Source organism: Camellia sinensis, chromosome 3 (genome assembly GCF_055761805.1).
Source record: "Camellia sinensis isolate YWXY chromosome 3, ASM5576180v1, whole genome shotgun sequence".
NCBI classification, from domain to species: domain Eukaryota; kingdom Viridiplantae; phylum Streptophyta; class Magnoliopsida; order Ericales; family Theaceae; genus Camellia; species Camellia sinensis.
The window spans coordinates 77,344,581-77,367,634 of record NC_138963.1 but is presented as its reverse complement, the minus strand read 5'-3'; the positions used below and the strand labels follow the sequence as shown (position 1 = coordinate 77,367,634).

The following is a 23,054-nucleotide window of genomic DNA, read 5'->3' as shown; positions in this document are numbered from 1 at the left end:
TTCAGTGCAGCTCTCTCATGACAATGACTTTCTTCTATTTCTTATCCATTCATTTTTCTTTTTCTTCTTTCAACTCACTGTATTTATGGATACAATTATAAATTCTTGGGCTTGGTTGTAATATATTTTCTGAGCTTATTATTCCAGCTGCAACAATTTTACAGTCTTTCTTGTGTTTCTTTAATTTAAAGCAGTGAGAATGTCGTCTACATACATAAATTAATTTAATTAATCTTATGGACAAATTTGAGAGTTTGTTCTTTCTGGAAGTTTTTTTTCTATTTACAGATGGACTGAAATAAAATAATTTTCATCTACATAAATAATATAATTTTTATAATAGTATAATAATATAATTTTATCAAATATATATAAAAAAACATCAAAAATATTTATGGAATTCCATATAATTAATCACATCATAGAATGACAAAATAAATAAGATTACTTATTAGTCCATGATCATCAAATAAATACAATTTTTCTTAATCTCCTCACTCAATCATATCACACAAAATAGTCTGCTCACTGACAAACACAAACAATATCATACAATCCAACTCTAAAACAAACGACCCAATAGTATTGCCTCATATAGCAAGTAGGCACAACCTATCAAGAATATCACTGCTCGCCTCACCCTTTTGCTCATTGGTATGGATTTAATTTACATACATCCTCTTGTCACTTCTATCTTCATTAACATCATAGTCATTGATTGTTTTTTATTTATTATATATATATATTTTTTTATTTTCCCACCATTGTTTCACTTCAAGGAGTTCTCAATATCAATAACAAATCGGTACTTCACGTCCCCTTTTATCAGACGCTCTAAAGCTTCATTTATATACTCAATAGAAATAATTTCAATTTCTGGGTATATCTTCTGAGCTGCACAGAAATCCAACATTTCTTGCCTCTCCTTCGTGCCTCCCGTCGCACTCCCGGAAATGGATTTCATACCTATCAAAGAAACATTTTTATGTTTAAATTCTCATCGCCAGGAATTTCTTCTCTCAGTCAATTTTCAAATTTTCAAGAACTGTGTGATGAAAATGCATACCCATTATGAGACTTATAGGATTGAGCTTGACTTCACTTGGGACACCAACTAGGACAAGGGTGCCACCGGTCTTCAACAACTTCATGTACGGATCAAACGGGTGATCCCCTGATGCTGTGTCAATGACAAAGTTGAGTGAATTAACCATGGCCTGCATGAAATTAAGATGATGATTGTCAATTTACTTAAACCTTTATTGCTATAATTCTCACTTTGCTGCTAATCAGTGACCCTTGGCGGACAGAACATAATACATCCAGGGAGGAGAAATGCTTGTGGTCTTTACCTTCATCTGTTCTTCATCAGACGAGATCACAAATTTATCTGCTCCGAGCTTGTTTAGGGCTTCGTCCTTCTTAGTTATACTAGTGCTAAAAACTGTAACACTCAATCCAAAAGCTTTCCCAAATTTCACTGCCAAGTGACCGAGGCCACCTAGCCCAATCACCCCAAGAGATTTTCCTGGTTGGTTCATTTTATGCCGCATCATTGGACTATAAACGGTGATTCCTGCACATAGCAGTGGTGCTGCTGCGGCCAATGGGTAGTCATTAGGTATCCTAAAGCAGTACCTGTAATTTTACAAGCATCAACATAGGCACAATGTTTAGTTCAATTCCCTATATCATAAATGAGGATTTCAAATTCAACACATTAAGTGCCGTGTTTGGGCAACAATGCTAGCCATATGGAGGCAAGTAGAAGCTAGTTCAATCATCATCCAAACATGCATTTTTTATTGGATTTTAGAGAAATTAGAGAATGAATAAACCAAGGGGTACACTTGTTGGATGAGGCACTCATCCATATGTGATGCCCAAGTTCAAATCTAACTATCAGAATTGACTCAACTATGAGGCAACTTAGTAGTTTGCCTAATGCACACCCAAAAATCACAAAAAAAATTCCTTTCGATCAATAGCCCTAATTATCCAAAAACCCTCATGCCTAAGACCTTTTCAATGTCGGGCTTGGGGTCTCAAGAAATCTTTGACTTGCAACTCTTATTCTATGAAAAGGGGAAAAAAATAAATGTACCTTTGATGAACAACAATATAACTAGAATATCCGCCTTTTGTGATCGTGCCATCAACATCAACAGAGTTGAATGTACGGACAGATCCCTTGGAGCAGTAGACATCCATATCCATACCACAATACTCACAATCTCTGCATGAATTGACATAAGTTCCCACTCCAACATGGTCTCCAACTTTGAAGTGATGAACATTGGAACCAACCTCTTTAACAATTCCAGCAATCTCATGTCTGTTATGCAATTATATATATATATACACACACATACACATTAGTTCTTAAGAAGTGTGTGGGATTATGGAATGACAATCTATGGAAAATTTGAAACAGGAAAGAAAATCTACATACCCAGGCACCAGGGGGTACTCTGAGTCTCCAAGTTTGTTCCTGGTCCATACAACATCAGCATAACACACTCCACAGTGGGTAATTTTCAATGAAACGTCATTACTTTCAACAGCCCTGCATTTTTTCATACTGAAACTGGTAAATATACAGATAAACTGGTAAAATAGAAAGGAAACATGCCTAGTGTTCTAAACATACAAGTATGCATATGGCTAGTCTTGGGTTGTTATTAATCTTAGTCTAAGACATGGTTTAAATATAAAAATGAAAATTCTCTTATAAAATCAAGTAAATGACTAACTGAGAAAATCACAAAGCTAAGATTTAAATGAGAAATTCGATAATTGAAGTTAATATTGTGTTTTTATCTTCGATGAGGGAAATCTTTATTGGGTCATTTTTTGATAAATTCTTTTTCTAAGTTTTTTATTCCATTTAACCCATATTCTTTTCGAGTATTCCATTAAGTCCGTAATATGACTAAATCATCATTTCTAATTTTATTGCATATGTTCCTATTTTGAAACTAATACATAACAATAATCTCTCATTGTATGGAGAAAATCTCTTTCTTATTCTAAACAGAAAATCTTTCTCTTATCCATGGAGAAAATCTCTCTATTATTCTAATGAGAAAATCTCTCCTACATTCTATGGAGAAAATCTCAAATTATAAACTTTGAACCTTTTTATAATTTGAAAATTTTAAAAATAACACAACAAAAAATCTGAATGAAAATAAAAATACAATGTGAATGTTCACAATAAATAACAAACATACAACTAACTTTTAAAAAAAAAAGAAAACACATACTAAAATACAATGTGAATGCTCACAATAAACAACAAACATACAACTAACCTTCGGAAAAAAAAATTCATACTAAAATACAATGTGAATGTTCACAATTTGTAATTAACATACAACTAGCTTTAAAAAAAATAACTCATACCAATGTAAACATTTTCACTGCAACGTGAAAACATAAAACAAAATTAAACAAAGTGAAAATCAACTATTTCAATTGTTTAATAGTAACAAAAATAATTGTTCAACTAACAAGTATAGTAACAAAAACAATAAGCATACAATTAACTTTCAAAAAAATAAAAGTTATACCAAAATAGAAAGTGAATGTTCACAATTTATAATTAATATATAACTAGTTTTTTTTTAAAAAAAAAATAAACTCATATCAATGTGAACATTCACACTGTAGTGTGAAAATATAAAATAAAATTGAAAAAGGTAAAAATCGACTATTTTGATTGTTCAATGGTAACAAAAATGATTGAAAAAATAACAAAATACAACTAAATTTCAAAAAAACTTCACCAATATATATATATATATATATATATATACATACCAAAATACGATGTGAATGTTCACAATTTATAATTAAAATACAACTAACCCTAGAAAAATTAAATTCATACCAATGTGAACATTCACACTGCAACATGAAACAAAATTGAAAGAAAAAAAAATTGACTATTTCAATTGTTTAATGGTAACAAAAATGATTGTTCAACAACAAGTATAGTAACAAATAACTAATAATATGTGAACATTCACATCTTGTAAAATATATAATTATGTCCATATTTATATTTCAACACTTATTTATCAGACTTTCAAACAATGTAAATAATGTGAAATGTGAACATTCACACTAATTGGCAAAACAATACAAACAATCACAGCAATAGAATTAGAAATCCAAAAAAAAAACTCAATAACCCACATCTTCATCTTCATGTTCATCTTCATCTTCATCATCATCTTTATCATTATCACTATTATTAACAATCTATGCAATTTCACCATTTCACCAATCCAAATCAAACTAAACCCACATTTGAAGAATATGTTTATAATAAAATTGACTGAATATAAAAAGTGTGGGGATATATTTTCTGAGTACCAACACGTGGCATGGTGACGCCGACGTGTCAGCCGAGGTGCCACGTGTCGTGGTAGTTATGCCGAGGTTATCTTTGGCAAGGCCGAGGTGATATCCGAAGATATCGGAATCCGAGATACGCGGATAAATGGATAAGGGGCAAGAGTCCTAGAGAAAAGAGAAGACTTGGCCAAGATAAGGATAAAACTCTTAGGGAGTTTATCTTTATCTCTTGAAGAGTCCAAAGACAGTATTGAATTGGAGTCCATAGAAGTCAGGCTTCTAGTGGGACTTGGATTAAGTAAACTATAAAAGAGAGGCACCCCCGTGGGTCTAAGGTACGCAGTTTTATGCTTAAACTTGTGAGTTTAGCACTTGATTATCCTTGAGAGATATACTGACTTGATCGTCGGAGTGCACCCGGGTGGAAGAGCCACCGCCGGAGCCTTTTCTTTCTGTTACAGGTTTGCTGAAGCCATCTATTCTGTCGGTGCTCTCCAGCTGATTACTAGGCGAGCAGTGTGGTCGGAAGATTACCCACACAAAAAGAGTTTCGACTTATAACAATGGAAAAACATAGAGCAACAATGGACGAATACAGGATTTCAAACACAAAGTGAACAATGGAGGAATACAAAGTTTCATGGCAACAATTGAGGAACATAATATTATTTTATCACCATCTGTAAAGTTTCTAAACCCTACCAAATAGAGAGTTTCGAAACCCTAACACAATGAAACAATACCACAAATGTGAATGAAACTGATCAAAAAGAAAAACATGAATAATGCTAACTACCAAAATAGAGGTAGCAGCAAAAAGGAAATATGTATATCGTTTTTCTATATAATACATCAACAATAGATATAAGGGTATAATAGTCCAACAAACAATATAAATCAAGAAAAAATGGTCTCCTGAAATAAAAGTATAAATACATGAGACTAACTAGGTTATAATTTTCCTTAGTGGACTTATTGGGTTAGAACACCGCTAAATGAGATTTATTAATAAATAAGAAAACCAGCTTTATTCTTTTCAATAAAATGTTTGACGACTTGAGAAGAATCGTATTTACACTTATATATTTAGTTTTTAATATTTTTTCTATTTTATTCATTTACTAAATATAAAAATTTAAAATTTAAATACTTATACAGCAACGTTTTAAAGCTCACCTCTCACCAAATAAAAGATAAAATACATCACATTACAAATTGGCCTTTAAAAACTTTGTTCACACTTATCCCTCTCAAGTTGTGAGAGAATCTTCTTTACCTAAGGTTGTGGGTTTGTGAGAGTTTCTCTATTAGAGTCTAGTTTATTTTATTTTATTTTATTTGGTGGCTCATTGTGCTAGACACCTTAACTTTTATGCTTTGCCTCTATGCCTTTGTATTGAGAATTTTTTTGCATATATATGTATATATATATTTGTTACCGAAACTCTCACTTATCAAAGATAAATAAAACAATCAGACATGATTGAAGATAAGTAAGTATTAGCCCTCTAGACATGATTAAAATTGTACACCTTAGAAATACACTCTTTGAAATTTATTTAAAATATTAATTATTTTTTATAAGTTTAAAATTGTATTTTGTTCTTTAAAATTTTTAATCACACAACAATTAATCATTTCCATTACTTAACTCTATATTAAATCAATCAACAATTTTTAATAATGTCAATAATACATTTTAATTAACAATTATGATAATTTCATTATTATATATAGGGAGATAGTTAAAAATTTTATTTTTTTCCCTGTTAACTCTGTTAAATGACAAATCTAATAGGATGTATTTGTAGCTTTCACAATCACAATGAACAATCTATATTTTAAGCAAACTTCGTGAGTGTATTTGTAAATTATCCTTTACCACACTCCGTTTGGATTGAAGGAGTTGCTTAGAAAAGAAAAAAAAAAAGAAATTGTGCAAACGAGTTTTTCTCATCTTTTTGATGATTAATAAGGTCAGAAATAAAAAGAAATGATGAGAAAGGCAAATCACTCCAAATTTAAGTTTTCTTTCTAACCAATAGTTGTAAGATTAGGTTAAAAATCAAAATTACTCTTTACAAAAGAAAAAAAAAATTAATACCTACGGGAAATTTTATGCTATATACCCCCTTTATGTCTTTAGTTATGATCTATTGTATTATGAATAATTTTCTGGTGTGCAATGCACACCGTATGCAGTCCTATCACAAAATTACATAAGTTTCTCACAAAAATGCATAAAAGTAAACTTATACAAATTTGTGTTCAATTTACTTATTTTTGTGAGATCACGTATGTAAGTTTGTAAAAACTTACATAATTTTGTGGTAGGGTTTTATACGGTGTGTCCCGAAGCATTACCCATGTATTATTAGTTATGACATATTGTGATGTTGATTATGACATTATTTTAATTATAATATAAGAGTTATTTGGTTGTACCTCATGAGAAGTTTGGTTATAACTTTTTTTTTTTATTTTAATTATGGCTCCTATAGTATTAAGTTATACCATTTATAATAATCAAACTCACAAATAACATAATTTGCATATGATATACATCATTTTGAGGGTTTATACCATAGTATTTCCCAACACCTAAGCTACCCCTCTAAATATAAATAAAATAAAAAATAAACATGTATCATCTTTTACTAATTGTCCATCCAATTAAAGGAAGTGAGAAATTATCATTAGTTTTTTATTTTTTATTTTTAAGAAACTCCAATCATTTCTTTTGTTTTAAAATTATGGAGTTATTATTTTAAACTAATAAGAGCAGGTGTTTTGTTCATACAATTTGAAAATGTATGAACAAAATTGGACCCCAACTTTCACGGGGAATAACTGTATCACAAAATATATAATTTTATCACAAAATTTTGTAATATCTATCACAAAATATATAATATCATTACAAATTGACATAACAAAAAATATCGTAACCAAGTCATAAACTTTCGCAATATCAATAACAAAATTTTTAATATTTCATTACATCAATTTATAATAAAATTACGCAATATCTTTAATAGAGTGCATATGGTATAGGATTTCCCAACTTTCAAACACCAAACTCGATGAAAAACAAGTTCTAATGCTACGTTTTGAACTACACGGCCCTCATGGCGGCTACTTTTGGTTTGAATTCCCATTTTAAAAAATAAATAAAATAAAATAAAAATAAATATTTAATTACGTCAATTTATATTAAAATTGTTCATTTTGTGATTGATATTATAATAAAATTATATATTTTTTTAATAGAGTGCATATGGTATAGGATTTCCCAACTTTCAAACACCAAACTCGATGAAAAACCAGCTCCAATGCTACGTTTTGAACCACTCGGGCCTCATGACAGCTACTTTTGGTTTGAATTCCCATTTACACAAAATAATAATAATAATAATAATAATAATAATAATAATAATAATAATAAAACATTTAAGATTTCAAGCATTACTCGAAAAGAAAAGAAAATCAAATCAAATCCAACAGAAAACATGACAGCAGTTGTAATGAGAGTGAGAGAATTCAATTCTGGAAGTGATGCACATACGGCTTCAACAGTACCAAATAAATTGTAATTAAGCAACAAGGCCGATGAAGACATGATGGGTGGGTTCAATTCCCTTGATTAATTTCAATTTTCAATCATTAATTAAGGGTACGTTTGGGAAGAACGTTTGGATTGAGTTTGGGTTATTTTAACCACAAAAAGACAAAATAAATTTTTTAATCTAATAAGACAAAATGTTACATTCAAACCATAATTATTTCATTTTTTCTCTCACAAAAGTCAAAAAAATCAAAAAACTTATCACAAACGAAGCTTTTTAGCCCCAGGCTAAAATAGTTAAAAAGCCAAAAAATTAAGAAGCCAACCCACATCCCAAACGAAGACTAAGTGTTCAAAAGCATATATATATTGTGTGAGTGATTTTCTGATCACACTGCCCGTTTAGTAATCAGCTAGAGAGCACCGGCAGAATAGATGGCTTCAGCTAACCTGCAACAGAAAGAGAAGGCTCCGGCGGTGATTCTTCTACCCGGGGGCACTCCGATGATCAAGTCAGTATATCTCTCAAAGATAATCAAGTGCTAATCTCACTGTTCAAAGCATAAATTGCGTACCTTAGACCCACGGGAGTGCCTTTCTTTTATAGTTAACTCAATCCTAGTCCCACTAGAAGCCTGACTTCTATGGACTTCCAATTCAGTACTTACTTTGGACTCCTCAAGAGATAAAGATAAACTCCCTAAGAGCTTTATCCTCATCTTGACTAAGTCTCCTCTTCATTTTAGGACTCTTGTCCCTTATCCGTTTATTTCGGATTCCGATATCTTCGGAGATAACCTCGGCACAGCCGTGATAACCTCGGCATAATGACCAGGACACGTGGCATCTCGGCTGACACATCGGTGTCACCTTGCCACGTGTTGGTACTCAGAAAATATATCCCCACAACTGCCTCCTAGGTTCTATTACCTCGGTATTTTAAGGTGATGGAACCTATATCGGTACTTCCTTCTGTACATCGGCTCAAGAACTCCTCAGCCGAGATCATTCATTTCAGGCCGACATGTTTTCTTCAGAGAACAAGAATTCCAGTGTGTGCGAGCTGTCACGCATCTTTTACTCAGCTGTTTCATTCACGCGTCTTCACCTCATTGGACCGTGCCCATGACGTGCTTGTAAGCCGTCTTGCGTCTGTGTGCGCCGTTTGACGTATGCGTTGTTCCAGGCGCATTCAATGCTCTATTTTGCCGCCGTTTCAAATTTTTGACAAAACCTTTCCCCTTTTCTTCATTTTTTCACTTTTGCACTCGATTTCTCTTCGCTTTTTCTCTCTCTAGCTCTTGAATACGCCATTGTTCCAGTCCCAAGTTCTGCAATTGTCTTCATTCGTCTTTCTGGTAAAGCTTTCGCTACTCTGTTACTCCTGTAACCATCGTCTGACTTCAGCGAACCTTATTCCGGCCTTACTTCTTCTGGTAAGCTACTGTTCCTTTCGTTTTCAATTCTGTTGATATTCTTCATTACTTGTTGCCATTTTTGTTTCAAATCTTACGAATCACATATCTGAACATATTTATTAAATAGTTTTGATCTTGCCCATATCTTGAATACATACTATTCACCACTTTCTTGCACTCTTGTTACTGTTCTTGACCTTTTATTTCTCGTATTCTTTATGCTCTTGATATCTCATCCTTATTCTTGATTCTAAAGCACGTCTTTGCCTTTCTGTCTTCCAGATCCGTGCCTTCAACCCTTGTTTTCATAGATCTAGGTTTAGGATTTGTTGTGCAGAACCCATAATTTAGGAAAAAACTGAAACTAGTACTTTACCTAGATTTTTGCCAAGGTCTTATTTACCCTCTCAAAACACTATTTCTCTGAAATCCAACCCCTCTAATTCAGGCCAATATCATGGGTATGTGGAGACATAGGGTAAATACCCCGGCCAAACTTGAGTACTTTAGGCAAGAGTTCTCTATCCCTGCCGATGTCCATCTGAGGCTGGCTGGAGATAACGACTCCATCATGCCCACAGATGATTCGATGCCCTTTCCCATTGTAGCTTTTACTGAGTGCGGACTCTGGCTCCCACTCAACATCCTTTTTCGTGAGATTCTTCACTATTATAAGTTGAACCCCCTGCAACTGGCAATCAATTCCTACCGAGTGATCAATGGCATCATAGCCTTAGCTAAACAAGAAAATGCTAGGATCACCCTAGCCGATATCCAGTACTGCTATACTATGTGTGCCCTTAATTTGAAAGAAAAAGGCTACATTTATTACCTTAAGCCGAGGTCTACAGAATTCAAAATCGTAGCCGACCTCCCAGACTCCAACAAGGGGGCTGGAGATGACTATTTCATTACCTCAGGAAATTGGGAGTTTGCTCCAGACGAGGACATCCATCTCTACCCTCTTCCTCGATCAATTTTAGAGGGCAAGGGTAAGAGCCCAGTATTCAGCTTTGCCTGTTTTCTTTCAAAGTCATAAATACTTTGTCTGTTTCTGACGTTTGTTCTTCTTGCAGCTGTTCGTAAGCCACCGAAAAATTTTTGCCAATCCTTTGTTCCCAAAAAGGATTTGAAGAAACTTTTGGACTTGCCAGTCCATAAAAGGAAAGCGCCTGTGCTTCTCAATTTTATTCCAACATATAAGTCAACTTTGCCCGACGTTCCCAAAAGGAAGAAGAAAAGCCTTTCTCTACCCTCTGCTACAACTCCATTGACTGCATCCACATCACGAACAGATCAAGGATCAACATCCGATCCAACTGATCAGCCATCAACTTCGGCTCCATACCTGGTCCCAATATCCGAACGAAAACATCGGCGACGACTTGTCCTTACTACCGAGATGGACCGCCCAAAACCAGTTGCAAAAGATCTTCTGGCCAGCATTCCATCATCTGTTAACGACCAACCAGCACAAACCCATCCTCCACCGAAGCCGAAAAGAATAAAAAATGCTCAACCAAAGGCTAAGATAGCTCAGGTTGAATCTGAAGACACCTTGCCTATCTCAAAGTTGGCTGAGAGTGATAAATCTCAACCTTCTGCTGAGAAGAGGCGCTCTGAGTCTCAACTACCAGAATCCCAAAAACCAAAAAAGCCAAGGTCTTCTTCTGCAACAACCTCGGGATCAAAAAAACCTGATGCCCCCTGGGCCTCCTCAATTACTCTAGAAGACAAGCCTGTTATGGCAAGTGACAGTGCCGAGGATATTAATGTCGGCGTTGCGCTCAATACTGCTCTGCTGTTACCAGGCAATTTGGAGCGAAACGCCCAGTACAGTGAGTATGAGAATTACGCTCTAATGCTTCAGTACTCCGTTTAGGTAGATGTCTTCTATTTTGGTAATTTTCTTCTTTCTTTCTCTTTATTTCGTACTTTGAATATTCTCTAATACCTCTGTTTTTTTTCAGGCCATCTAGCATGCCCACTCTTTCTCAATGCAGTCTTTTGAGAATCGAGAGAGGCTTGTCGAGATGAAGAGGCAGTTCTCTTCCCTCCAAAAGACCAACAAAGGTCTTCAATCAAAGATGAAAAAACTGGAGGACCAAGCCGAGGCTGCAATCAAAGCTCAGACCAATGCCGAAGAGAAGGCTGAGGCTGCTGAGGCTATCAGGAAAGTGGCTGAGTCTCAGAAGAGAGAAGCCGAGGAAAAAATGGTCCAAGCCGAAAAGGAGCTTCGGGAGGCACTGGCCACCAAAGAAGCCGAAATAAAAGATGCCGACGAGAAGGCGTATGCCCAAGGCATGGCCGACGTTACAGATGCCTATGAACAATAAGTGAAGGTGGCATGCAACAAGGGTTTCACCCTTGGTTGGATGTCCCTTCTAAAGAAACTTAATGTCCCAGAGGACTCACCATTGAGGAAAGATGATGTCATTCCTCTTCCATTCCCTCCAGCTCAACCTCCAAGTCAAGACGTCGGCGAATCTAAGTCTGAGGATGGTGATGAGGAAGAGGATGAAGCTTTGGTAATAAAATGCAAAGATGTTGATGGGACCAAGTCCCCTCTTCAAAATGAGCAAGTCCTAGACTTGACTCAAGATGAAGAAGGCAATGAGGTTAACAAAGGTGCTGCTGATGAGAAGGAATCAGCCGATGCCATCATTGCTGATAAGAACCTTGATGACACTCTTGCAGAAATTGACGCCGAGGTCGCGGCGGATAAGGCTGCTGAGATGTCTTCTCAACAATCATCTGATCTTCAAATTCAACCAACTGGTAGAGAGGAGTCTTAGCTTCATGTTTTTCTTTTGCTTAGTTGTATTTAGTTTCTTCTTTATCTTTTGGAACAATATAAGCCTTTTGTATGGCCGATGTGCCCTTTTCTTGATGAATGCTAATGCAACTTTTCTTTTCTAAGTGCTTATACTCTTGTCTTCTCTTCATTGCTTCTGCATGATTCTATACTTAGAATATTCTGCATGTCTTTCACACACTTTTCTTTCTTTGTACAATCTTTTCGAGGTGACACACCTCGGATAGACAAACTTCTTCTAAACTTTTAACAAGTGTTGAACATCATACTGGTTTAACTTAACTTGTAAATTGTCCACAAATTTCAACATGTGTTAAGTAATGATTTCGGCTTAACTTCAACTTGTAAATTGTTCACAAATTTCAACAAGTGTTAAGCAATAATTTTGGCTTAACTTCCACTTGTAAATTGCTACAAATTTCAACAAGCGTTAAGAATTACTTCGGTTTAACTTCAACTTGTAAATTGCTACAAATTTCAACAAGTGAAGATAAACAATAATCTCGGCTTAACTTCAACTTGTAAATTGCTACAAATTTCAACAAACGTTAAGCATTACTTCGGTTTAACTTCAACTTGTAAATTGCTACAAATTTCAACAAGTGAAGATAAATAATAATCTCGGCTTAACTTCAACTTGTAAATTGTTACAAATTTCAACAAGCATTAAGCATTACTTCGGTTTAACTTCAACTTGTAAATTGCTACAAATTTCAACAAGTGAAGATAAACAATAATCTCGGCGTAACTTCAACTTGTAAATTGCTACAAATTTCAACAAGCATTAAGCATTACTTCGGTTTAACTTCAACTTGTAAATTGCTACAAATTTCAACAAGTGAAGATAAACAATAATCTCGGCTTAACTTCAACTTGTAAATTGCTACAAATTTCAACAAGCGTTAAGCATTACTTTTGTTTAACTTCAACTTGTAAATTGCTACAAATTTCAACAAGTGAAGATAAACAATAATCTCGGCTTAACTTCAACTTGTAAATTGCTACAAATTTCAACAAGCGTTAAGCATTACTTCGGTTTAACTTCAACTTGTAAATTGCTACAAATTTTAATAAGTGAAGATAAACAATAATCTCGGCTTAACTTCAACTTGTAAATTGCTATAAATTTCAACAAGCGTTAAGCATTACTTCGGTTTAACTTCAACTTGTAAATTATTACAAATTTCAACAAGTGAAGATAAACAATTTTGTCTTCTCTCTGCCCCCAATGTGAACCTGAGTTCCACTTGGGTTCTCATTATTTAGAAACAACATTATGCATTTTTTATCAATTCACAAGTCTTGGAGAATTCTGCAAAGATTTTATTCATGACGTCGGCAAAAAATAACAAGGAACATCTAATGATAGAAAAATTTTAAATTACAAGTGTTCCAGGGTCTTAGCAATGCTTTACCCTCATTATCTTCAAGTCGGCATGCTCCATTGCCCAATACCGAAGTAATTCTGTAGGGTCCTTCCCAGTTTGGGCCAAGCTTGCCCTCTCTGGGATCCTTCTTGTTGCCAACAACTTTTCTTAAGACTAGGTCGCCGACCTGAAAATCCCTTGGATTGACCCTCTTATTGTAAGCTCTAGCAAGCTGCTGCTGGTATGCTGCGAGCTGAATTGTGGCTTTCTCCCTTCTTTCTTCTAAGAGATCCAAATCTCGGGCTAGAAGTATATCATTAGTCTCATTTTCTACTCTCTGGGTTTTGATCCCTGGGATGTCGATCTCTAGTGGGATGACTGCTTCTGTGCCGTAAGCCATGGCAAAGGGGGTTTCCCCTGTTGATCTTCTTGGCGTAGTCCGATATGTCCAGAGTACATTGGGCAACTCGTCTACCCACTTTTCTTTTGCTGCCTGTAGCCTCTTCTTTATCTCATCCAAAATTACTTTGTTGGATGCTTCTGCTTGCCCATTGCTTTGGGAAAAACTTGGTGTTGAAAAGCAATTCTTTATCTTGAATTTCGCATAGAAGTTCTTAATGAGTTTGCTGTCAAACTGCGTTCCGTTGTCGGCTACTATTGCTCTTGGAATGCCAAATCCGGTGATGATGTTTCTCCATGTAAAGTTCTTGATGTCCACATCTCGGATTTTAGCAAGAGGTTCTGCTTCTATCCACTTCGTGAAGTAATCTGTTGCTACCAGCAAGTACTTCCTTTGCCCAGTTACTTGGGACAACTGCCCAATGAGATCCATGCCCCATTGGGCAAATGGCCATGGACTGGATACAGGGTTCAGGTCAGCAGCTGGTTGGTGTATCAAAGGTGCGAACCTTTGGCATTGTTCACACTTCTTCACGTAGGCTTCTGCATCTTTTTGCATGTAGGGCCACCAATACCCCTAGGTAATGGCCCTATGAGCTAGTGATCTGCCCCCAGTGTGGCTTCCACAAATCCCTTCATGAATTTCATATAGAAAATCTTCAACCTGCAAAGGGTGTACGCACCTTAAAAGGGGTCCAGTGAAGGACCTTCTGTAGAGGTGTCCGTCCGCTGTCAGATTGAATCTTGCCGACTTCAATCTGACCTTGTGTGCTTCCTTATGGTCTTCTGGCAGCTTTCCCTCTTTTAGGAATGCAACAATTGCATCCATCCAGCTTGGTCCCAAGTCCACACACATTGTTTCTTGTTCTGTGATCGTTGGTTCTATGCTTGGGCCTGACAAATAGTCAATCATTATTGTCCTTATTTTTCCAGTTTGTATTGAACTTGCCAAGTTGGCCAATGCGTCGGCGTGGCTGTTATCATCTCGGTTAACTTGAAGGAGTCGGCAGTTGCGAAACAAGGCTGCCAGCCTGATGACTTCCTTTGCGTATGCCGACATTCTCTCATCTCGGGTTGCAAACTCTCCTGTTGTCTGATTCACTATAAGTTGTGAATCACAAAAAATTATTACCTCATCTGCTTCTGCTGCCACTACCAACTTTAGTCCTACAATCAATGCTTCGTATTCTGCCTCATTGTTCGAGGCCTTGAACCCTAATCGAATAGACTGTTCCAATATCTCCCCATCAGGAGATATTAACACTATTCCTGCCCCCGCTCCTTGCCGGTTTGAGCTTCCATCGACAAACAGGCGAAAGGAGTCGCCGATGTAAATGCTGCAGGGTCTCAGTTTTTCCTTTCCTTGTTCTTTTGCCTTTGGCTGGGCTTCTCCTTGTTTGCTTGGACATCGTTCATCTTGGCTCAACGGAGCCCGATGTTCGATGGATTCTGGCGTGAATTCGGCCACGAAGTCGGCCAAAACTTGGCCTTTAATTGCTGTTCTCGGCCTGAACTCCAGGTCGTACTGGCCCAAGGCTACTGTCCATCTTGCTATTCTTCCAGTTAAGTCTCCTTGTTGTAATAAGGACTTCAGTGGGTGCTCTGTTAGCACTATAATCTTGTGCGCTTGAAAGTAATGGTTCAGCTTCTTTGAAACCATTACTAAGGCCAGCATTAATTTCTCTAGCGGTAGGTACCTTGTTTCTGCATCGGCCAAGGTTTTGCTTACATAATAAACAGCCTTTTGCTCCCCTTTTTCCTCTCGAATTAGCACTGCACTTACTGCGTGTTCTGAAACTGCTAAATACAAAAACAGTTCTTCCCTAGGTTCAGGTATTGAGAGGACTGGAGCCGTGGTCAGATATTTCTTTAGGTCGGCCAAAGCGGCCTCACATTCCTCAGTCCATAGGAAGTCCGTGGCCTTCTTCACCAGGTTGAAGAAAGGTTTACATTTGTCTGAGCTTCGGCTTATGAACCTGTTTAGGGCCGCGTTCCAGTAAGCATCTGAACCTGTTTTTCCGACGTCGGGCTTTTCAGCTCTAAGATGGCCTTGATTTGATCTGGGCTGGCCTCAATGCCCTTTCTTGTTACCAGGTACCCCAAAAACTTACCTGATCCAACTCCAAACGCGTATTTCGATGCGTTGAGTCAAAGCCGGTATGTTTTGAGTATATCAAAGACTGCTTTTAGATCGGCGAGATGACCCTCAGGCTCCTTGGTCTTAACGACCATGTCGTCGATGTAGACTTCTACTGTTCGGCCAATCAGGTGTTTGAACATTTTGGTTACCAGCCTTTGGTAAGTTGCTCCTGCGTTTTTCAACCCGAAAGGCATTACTCTGTAACAGTACAGGCCTTTTGGGGTGATGAATACGGTTTTTTCTTCGTCTGGGGGGTACATGGTGATCTGGTGGTACCCCCTGTAGGCATCTAGAAAACTCATTCTTCCATGCCCTGAAGTGGTATCTACTAGCTGGTCAATTTTGGGCAGAGGAAAGCTGTCTTTGGGACAGGCTTTGTTGAGGCTGGTAAAGTCTACGCAGACCCTCCATTTACCGTTCTTCTTCTTTACCACCACTGTATTGGATAGCCATGTTGGGTAGTGTACTTCTCTAATGGCCCTGGCCTCTATAAGTCTGTCTACTTCTTCTTCTACTGCTTCAACGTGTATCAACGTCGGTCTTCTGGCTCGTTGAATTACAGGTTTGGCCGACCTGTCAACATTCAATTTGTGGCAAGTGACCTCGAGGTCAATGCCAGGCATTTCGGAAGGTGTCCAAGCGAACACCTCAATATTTGCTCTAAAAAAAGTTTCCAACTCTTTTTCCTCTTCTTCGGCTAAGCCTGAGCCGAGAAAAAAGAAGCGTTCTTTATTCCCATCCTGGACTAGGATTTTCTTTAGTGCCTCTTCGCTCTTCTCGGCTGGTTCTTTGCCAACGTCTTCCAGGACTTCCACGTCCTCATCTTCAATTTCTGCCTTCTCTGGCTCTCGCACGCTGTAGGTAGATTTCATTGCTGCCATGGAGCAATTCTTCGCCTGTAGCTGATCACCTCTAACTTCCTCTATCCCATGCTCTGTTGGGAATCTCAATAGTTTATGCAATGTTGAGGGAACTGCCCCCATTACATGCAACCATGGCCTTCCCAAGATGATGTTGTAAGGGGAGGGTGTGTCGATGATGGTGAATTCTGTCTTGATTTTTCTGGTGCCAACCTGCACCTCCAAGCTTGTTGCGCCCAGTGGCCACGTCGACGTTCCATTGAAGCCGGCCATCGGGCCATTGGACTGCTCCAAGTCATCAGGATGAAGGCCTAACTCCTTGTAACATCTAATATACATGATGTCGCAAGAGCTGCCTTGATCAATCAGGATGCGTTTCACTTGGCACTCCCCAACCTGGAGGGATACTACCAAGGCATCATTATGTGGATGCTGGACTATCTCTAGGTCGGCTTCAGTAAAGGCTATCGTCGGTCCCTGGCATTCCTCAAGCCGAGGTCTTTTATGTCTGACCTGGTTCACGTGCTGTAGGTGTTTTACCTTCTGGGTCTCCCCTCGTATGTCGTTTTCGTTCACCTTTGAGTGAATTACATTAACCACCCGTGGTCCTACTGCCTGTGGTTGCTGTGCTGGGGGAGGAGGAGCTACTGGTGCTTGAGGCAATCTTTCCTGTTCTTCCCTTGTCCTGGCCTCATCGACAAGGTCCCTCAGATGGCCTTACCTCACCAAGTCTTTTAAGTGTGCTTTTAGGGCTCTGCAACCTTGAGTTGGGTGCCATTCTTCATTGTGGTAAGCACAACGCCTACCGACGTTTCTTCTCATAAATTCCTCTGGTGTTCTTGTCGGTGCTCTGAAATAGGGTTGGTTTCGTATTTGATCTAGGACTTTGTGGACCGGGATTCGGAACACAGTCGTCACTGCCTGTTTAGCCCTTAATTCCGTTTCTTGTTTGATCGATCCATTGTTACTTTGGCTTCGCTTCGGCGAGCCGTTTCTTTTCTCTTGTTTTGTCTCTTTGTTTCCCGACGTATCCTCCTCGGCTCTGGCGTACTTCTCGATTCTCGCCATGAGTTCTTCCATGCTTTTTGGCAATGTCTTTGCCAAAGACTTCCGTAGTGGGCAGTCATCTTTCAGGCCGTTCTTGAAAGACACGACCGCCACCTCTTGGTTGCATTCGGGTATTCGATTGAACACCTCGTAGTACCTTTTTGCGTAGGCCTTAAGGCCTTCATCCTTTGTGATTTTTAAAGCCATCAGTGCGTTGACCATCAAGGGCTGTAGTTTGTTTGTCACAAACCTGGCCACAAACATCTCGGCCGAGCCTTCCCAAGTCTTTACACTTCCCTTCGGTAGTTTATGAAACCAATCTGATGCAATCTCCCCGAAGGATGAGGGGAATACTTTGCAGAGCAACGGCTCGTTCCCACTATATAATGCCATTGAATTCAGGTATAGTCCAACGTGAAAGTTGGGATCTGACTTACCATCATATATTTGGAACCTCGGCATACTGAATCTCTTTGGTGCTTCAAATTTGCCTAGTTCCACCGAGAATGGTGTCCTCGGCTTAACCGAGGAAGTTACCTTGGCTTCAGCATTCTGTTGCTTCCTCTTGAGGTAATCTCTCAAGTCTTCTTTACTCCTCCCTGGAGCTCGGCTATCTTTGGACTTCAATCTTTTCGGTACACTACTTTCAGCCTCGTGGTGGGCCCGTTTCGATCTTTCTGCATGGGTTGTGTCAAAGCAGAGCGCCTGCCCTTGAACATGCCGATGTTCTTTGGGCTCTGGGTCCTTCGTGTGATACGTCCTTCAGGACTCCTCTCGTCTCGGCTCCTCTCATTCGACTTCCCTGGAAGGTCGGTGAGAGTGCCTTCCGCTTCTGGTGTACTGAGGGGCTTCGGGGATCGTTTTCCTTCCTCCCTTATGGGTATTAGTTGCTGGAATCGGCGTGTCGTGCAGCGGGTACAGTGGCTGCATGACATTGTTTTGCATCATGAAGTTGACGACTGACTGCAGGTCTGCAAACTTGTTTGCCAATTCTTTTACTTCTTCATCTCTCCGCAGGCACCTATCCCTCCATACCTGGAGGTTATCTTCGTTATAGTACTTGCTTTGGCCTGTCTTCTTTGAAGTTTCGCCCTCCTGGCCGACGTCTTTCTCTCCGTGGCCTTGGTCACGAGTTTCTGCATTGTGGTTATCTCCTTCGATATCAAGGTCGATAGGTCTGCCACTCCCAGCAGGAGTTTTTTCCTTCTGTCCGTTACTGGCCATCTATTCTTCTACTTTCCCACAGACGGTGCCAAATTGTGTGAGTGATTTTCTGATCACACTGCCCGTTTAGTAATCAGCTAGAGAGCACCGGCAAAATAGATGGCTTCAGCTAACCTGCAACAGAAAGAGAAGGCTCTGGCGGTGGTTCTTCCACCCGGGGGCACTCCGACGATCAAGTCAGTATATCTCTCAAAGATAATCAAGTGCTAATCTCACTGCTCAAAGCATAAATTGCGTACCTTAGATCCACGGGGTGCCTCTCTTTTATAGTTAACTCAATCCTAGTCCCACTAGAAGCCTGACTTCTATGGACTTCCAATTCAGTACTTACTTTGGACTCCTCAAGAGATAAAGATAAACTCCCTAAGAGCTTTATCCTCATCTTGACTAAGTCTCCTCTTCATTCTAGGACTCTTGTCCCTTATCCGTTTATCTCGGATTCCGATATCTTCGGAGATAACCTCGGTACGGCCGTGATAACCTCGGCATAATGACCAGGACACGTAGCATCTCGGCTGACACATCGACGTCACCTTGCCACGTGTTGGTTCTCAGAAAATATATCCCCACATATATATATATATATATATATATATATATATATATATATGAGTGTTGCTATTAGCATTTCATAAATTATTTTCGACCTTTCAATTTTTAGCTTTTTTTTATTATTATTACAATAATAGCCTCAAATATGATTACTACACAGGACATCATTAATTTTGAGACATCCTATCTCACTATTAAACCTACACACCCACCATATCATGAATTAGGGTTTATGAGAGTACATACTTCCATCAACACCCATCCATCGTCTCCAAATTCTACTTTCAAAACCTACACACCCTCAAAATCTTAAAAATCTTTTGGTGGCAATATTCCGACAATAATAATGACAACCATTTGATTACTTACACTTTTTCCGGCAATGATAATGCGTGGAAATTTTTTTGGCAACCACAACTCTATAAGACGAGAGGAGTACAACAATAAAAATTTAGAGAAGATTCATAATTTTAATGTTGTTCATAGCTCAGAGAAGATTGGCCTTATAAGAGTAAGTTTCTTGAAAAAAATGACAAAAATAATAAAATTTGTTCATCATTTTTTTCGGGAGTTTTTGGGACTGATTTCCCGAACATATGATCGAAATTTGGGAATACAGGCCCGAACATTGTTTATTTGTTCGGTAACTGGTAATCGAACCTTGATTTTGAATTTTTTGCGATCTGGGACGAGTCCATAATGAAGAAAACTTGAAAAACTAAACCGTTTTACGAACTGAAAATCGGGGATTTTAATCTCCGAGAAGTGATTGTATGATAGGTTAAGATAAGTAAGGTTGGTGACAACCATAGACAAGTTTTATATTAGAACATCCCCTGAAAGATTATTGTGGCTCAAATCAAGAGCTTGGATTTAAGAACAATAAAAAATATCAAATGGGAAGTTGGTTAAACTGGCAGAAATAGTATTCTTCTTCTTCTTCTTCTTCTTCGTGGGTTTTGAAAAGGATGGGACTCTTCTTCTTCTTAATGGGTTTTGTTAGGGTTTTTTTGAAGGGAGGTTTTTTTGGAGGTGTGCATTCAATGGGTGAAATGTTTAAGGATAATTTTGATATTATTTGGGGGGAGAAAAGAAATTTTAAGGGTTTCAAAATTTATAAGTGGGGTTCTAAAGAAATGGAGGATTCAAAATAATTCATGAAGTGCTAATAGCACCACTATATATATATATATTAGTGATTGACCCATGTAATGCATGTATAATTTAAATAAATAAAAATAGAATAAAAAAAGGGCAGTGATAGAGAGCTCTCTAATGGAGCTCTATACAATTGGCAGTGGGGAAAAAAAAAATATTGAAAAAGACAAATTATAGTGGAGAAAAAGACAAATTAGAGCTCTTTTAGAGCTCTAAATCGTTTTCCATAGAAAAATGAAGGACACATAATAGATCCAAGAAAAATGGTTTAGATCACTAAAAAAGAGCACTAAGGTCCCGTTTGTTTTTAGAGATAGAATGGAGGGGATTAATAGTGAGGAGATTAATAGTGAGGGGATTGTTAGTGAGGGGATTAAGTAAAATTGTGTTTATTTTAATGATAGTTGTTAGTGTAAGAATTGTTAAATTATTTTTATATAAAATAATAAAACAAATAAAAAAATATAAAAAATTAAACATTAATATTTAAAAAAAATTCCCAATATATAAAAATAAAAAAAATAAAAAAATTTCTAATCCGCTCACTATTTTTCTAATACCATCTCCACCTCCTCCATCTCAATCCCCCTTCTAACTTCCATCTATATCACCTCCACCATCCTAATCCCCTCCCCAACTCTACAAACAAACACAACATTAAATAACCCCACCTCCATCCTAATTCCCTCACATCTATTTAACTCCAAAACAAACGGGCCCTAAAGAAGCATTAATTTGTCCTTTTCCTCTCTATATTTTGTCTTTTTCCTTTATTTTTTTTTAATTTTTTTTTAAAGTGTGCTAACTCAGTAGAGCTACATTTAGAGCAGCTCTACTAGTGGTCTCAATCACCACTGTAGATCCAAAACCCAGGTCTCACTTCTTTCATCTATCTAATTTTTTTTTTTATGTATTTTAAATAAAAAAGTGAAGGACATAATATAAGGAGAAACAACCAAAATCTTGCACATTAAATCTAACATCATAGTACAGATATAAATAAAAACATGTTTGCATATATATATATAGATATACATACCTACGGGCAAAGTTATAAGGAGAGAGATATCCAGATGCATCTCTTGCTGCCCATCCATGGCACTCCTCTTCCTCCATCACTCTTTCTGAACTAATTCTTAAGTTCCCCCCTCTCTCCCTCTCTATAAATATTCTATTTAATTGAATTAATTTGAATTGTTATACTTTATATATTCTATTTTTTTATCTGTTATTACAAAGTCAAGGTTTTGATAAATGTCATTATCAATAAGAAAATTAGTTTCACAAATGATTTTTATTGATCTTTTATATGGTGCACCTACCACTATATATATATATATATATATATATAAATCAACTAATTAAATGTAGAAGGAAAAAAAAAAACTCAAAGTTCATCAAAATTTAAAATTTAAAATCAAAATCTAAAGTAATTATATAGAGATAATTGTACAGGGTAATTGAAAAAAGTGTGACGATTCACACCAATAAAATTTATACTTTATATAATATTACAGATAGGTAGATATACATTATATCTTTAAGAATGCAAGCTATATTATTTTGGTGAAAACAATAAAGTTTTTCATATTTTTTTTTTTTTTTTGCATAATACAATATCTTAGTGGTTGAGGATCTTCTATTCTTAAATTATTTTTCTCTTTTTGTCTTTTTATTTTAAAAAACATACAATTATTAAATTATGTAAAAAAAAAATTAAGGTATGAAAATTTCAAAGCATAATTCAACATTAACAAATATTTTGAAACTGTGAAAGAAAATAACATACACATTAATAAATTGTATAGATTTTTTTATAACAATAATAATGGCTCATATAATTAAAAAAATGCTCAAAATTTTAAATTATGAAAATTTCAAAAAACATTTATGAATATTTTGAAACGGTGGAATAAATATGTTAAAGAAAATGATATACAAATTAATAAATTTTATAATTTTTTTTTCTTAATGACTAATTCTTTATATAATAAAAAAATAAAAAATTACAATTAGTGATAAGTATCACATCAAAATTAGTGAGTAAGTTTATTTACTTTTCTTTTTGTATAAAATTTGTTAATTTACCTATCATTACTCTAAATTTAAACTGAATTATATGTCTTATAGTTGTTTTAGTAAACTGT

At 36.8% G+C, this 23,054-nt stretch overlaps 1 protein-coding gene across 2 annotated transcripts; it reads right to left on the bottom strand.

Moving 5' to 3' along the window:
* Window positions 1-427: 427 nt before the first annotated feature.
* Window positions 428-22,082, bottom strand: LOC114320208 (putative cinnamyl alcohol dehydrogenase 1). Of its 2 annotated transcripts, XM_082920107.1 has the most exons (6): window positions 21,947-22,082; window positions 2,453-2,566; window positions 2,105-2,335; window positions 1,353-1,638; window positions 1,067-1,217; window positions 428-966 (listed from the first exon to the last, which is right to left on the bottom strand). In XM_082920107.1, exons 1-6 carry the CDS (start codon window positions 22,021-22,023, stop codon window positions 770-772), a joined length of 1,056 nt encoding a protein of 351 aa, XP_082776233.1. In that variant the 5' UTR covers window positions 22,024-22,082; the 3' UTR covers window positions 428-769. The 2 variants fall into 2 exon arrangements, with proteins under 2 accessions (XP_082776233.1, XP_028123122.2); XM_028267321.2 differs by lacking the exon at window positions 2,105-2,335 and having other exon boundaries at window positions 21,947-22,079.
* Window positions 22,083-23,054: the final 972 nt, after the last annotated feature.

Coding starts and splice junctions, on each gene's coding strand:
- LOC114320208 (XM_082920107.1), bottom strand. CDS start 22,023: ATGGAGGAAGAGGAGTGCCATGGATGGGCAGCAAGAGATGCATCTGGA. Junction 1,639..2,104: donor TATATTGTTGTTCATCAAAG/GTACATTTATTT, acceptor GTAAAATTACAG/GTACTGCTTTAGGATACCTA. Junction 967..1,066: donor TCCTATAAGTCTCATAATGG/GTATGCATTTTC, acceptor TTTCTTTGATAG/GTATGAAATCCATTTCCGGG.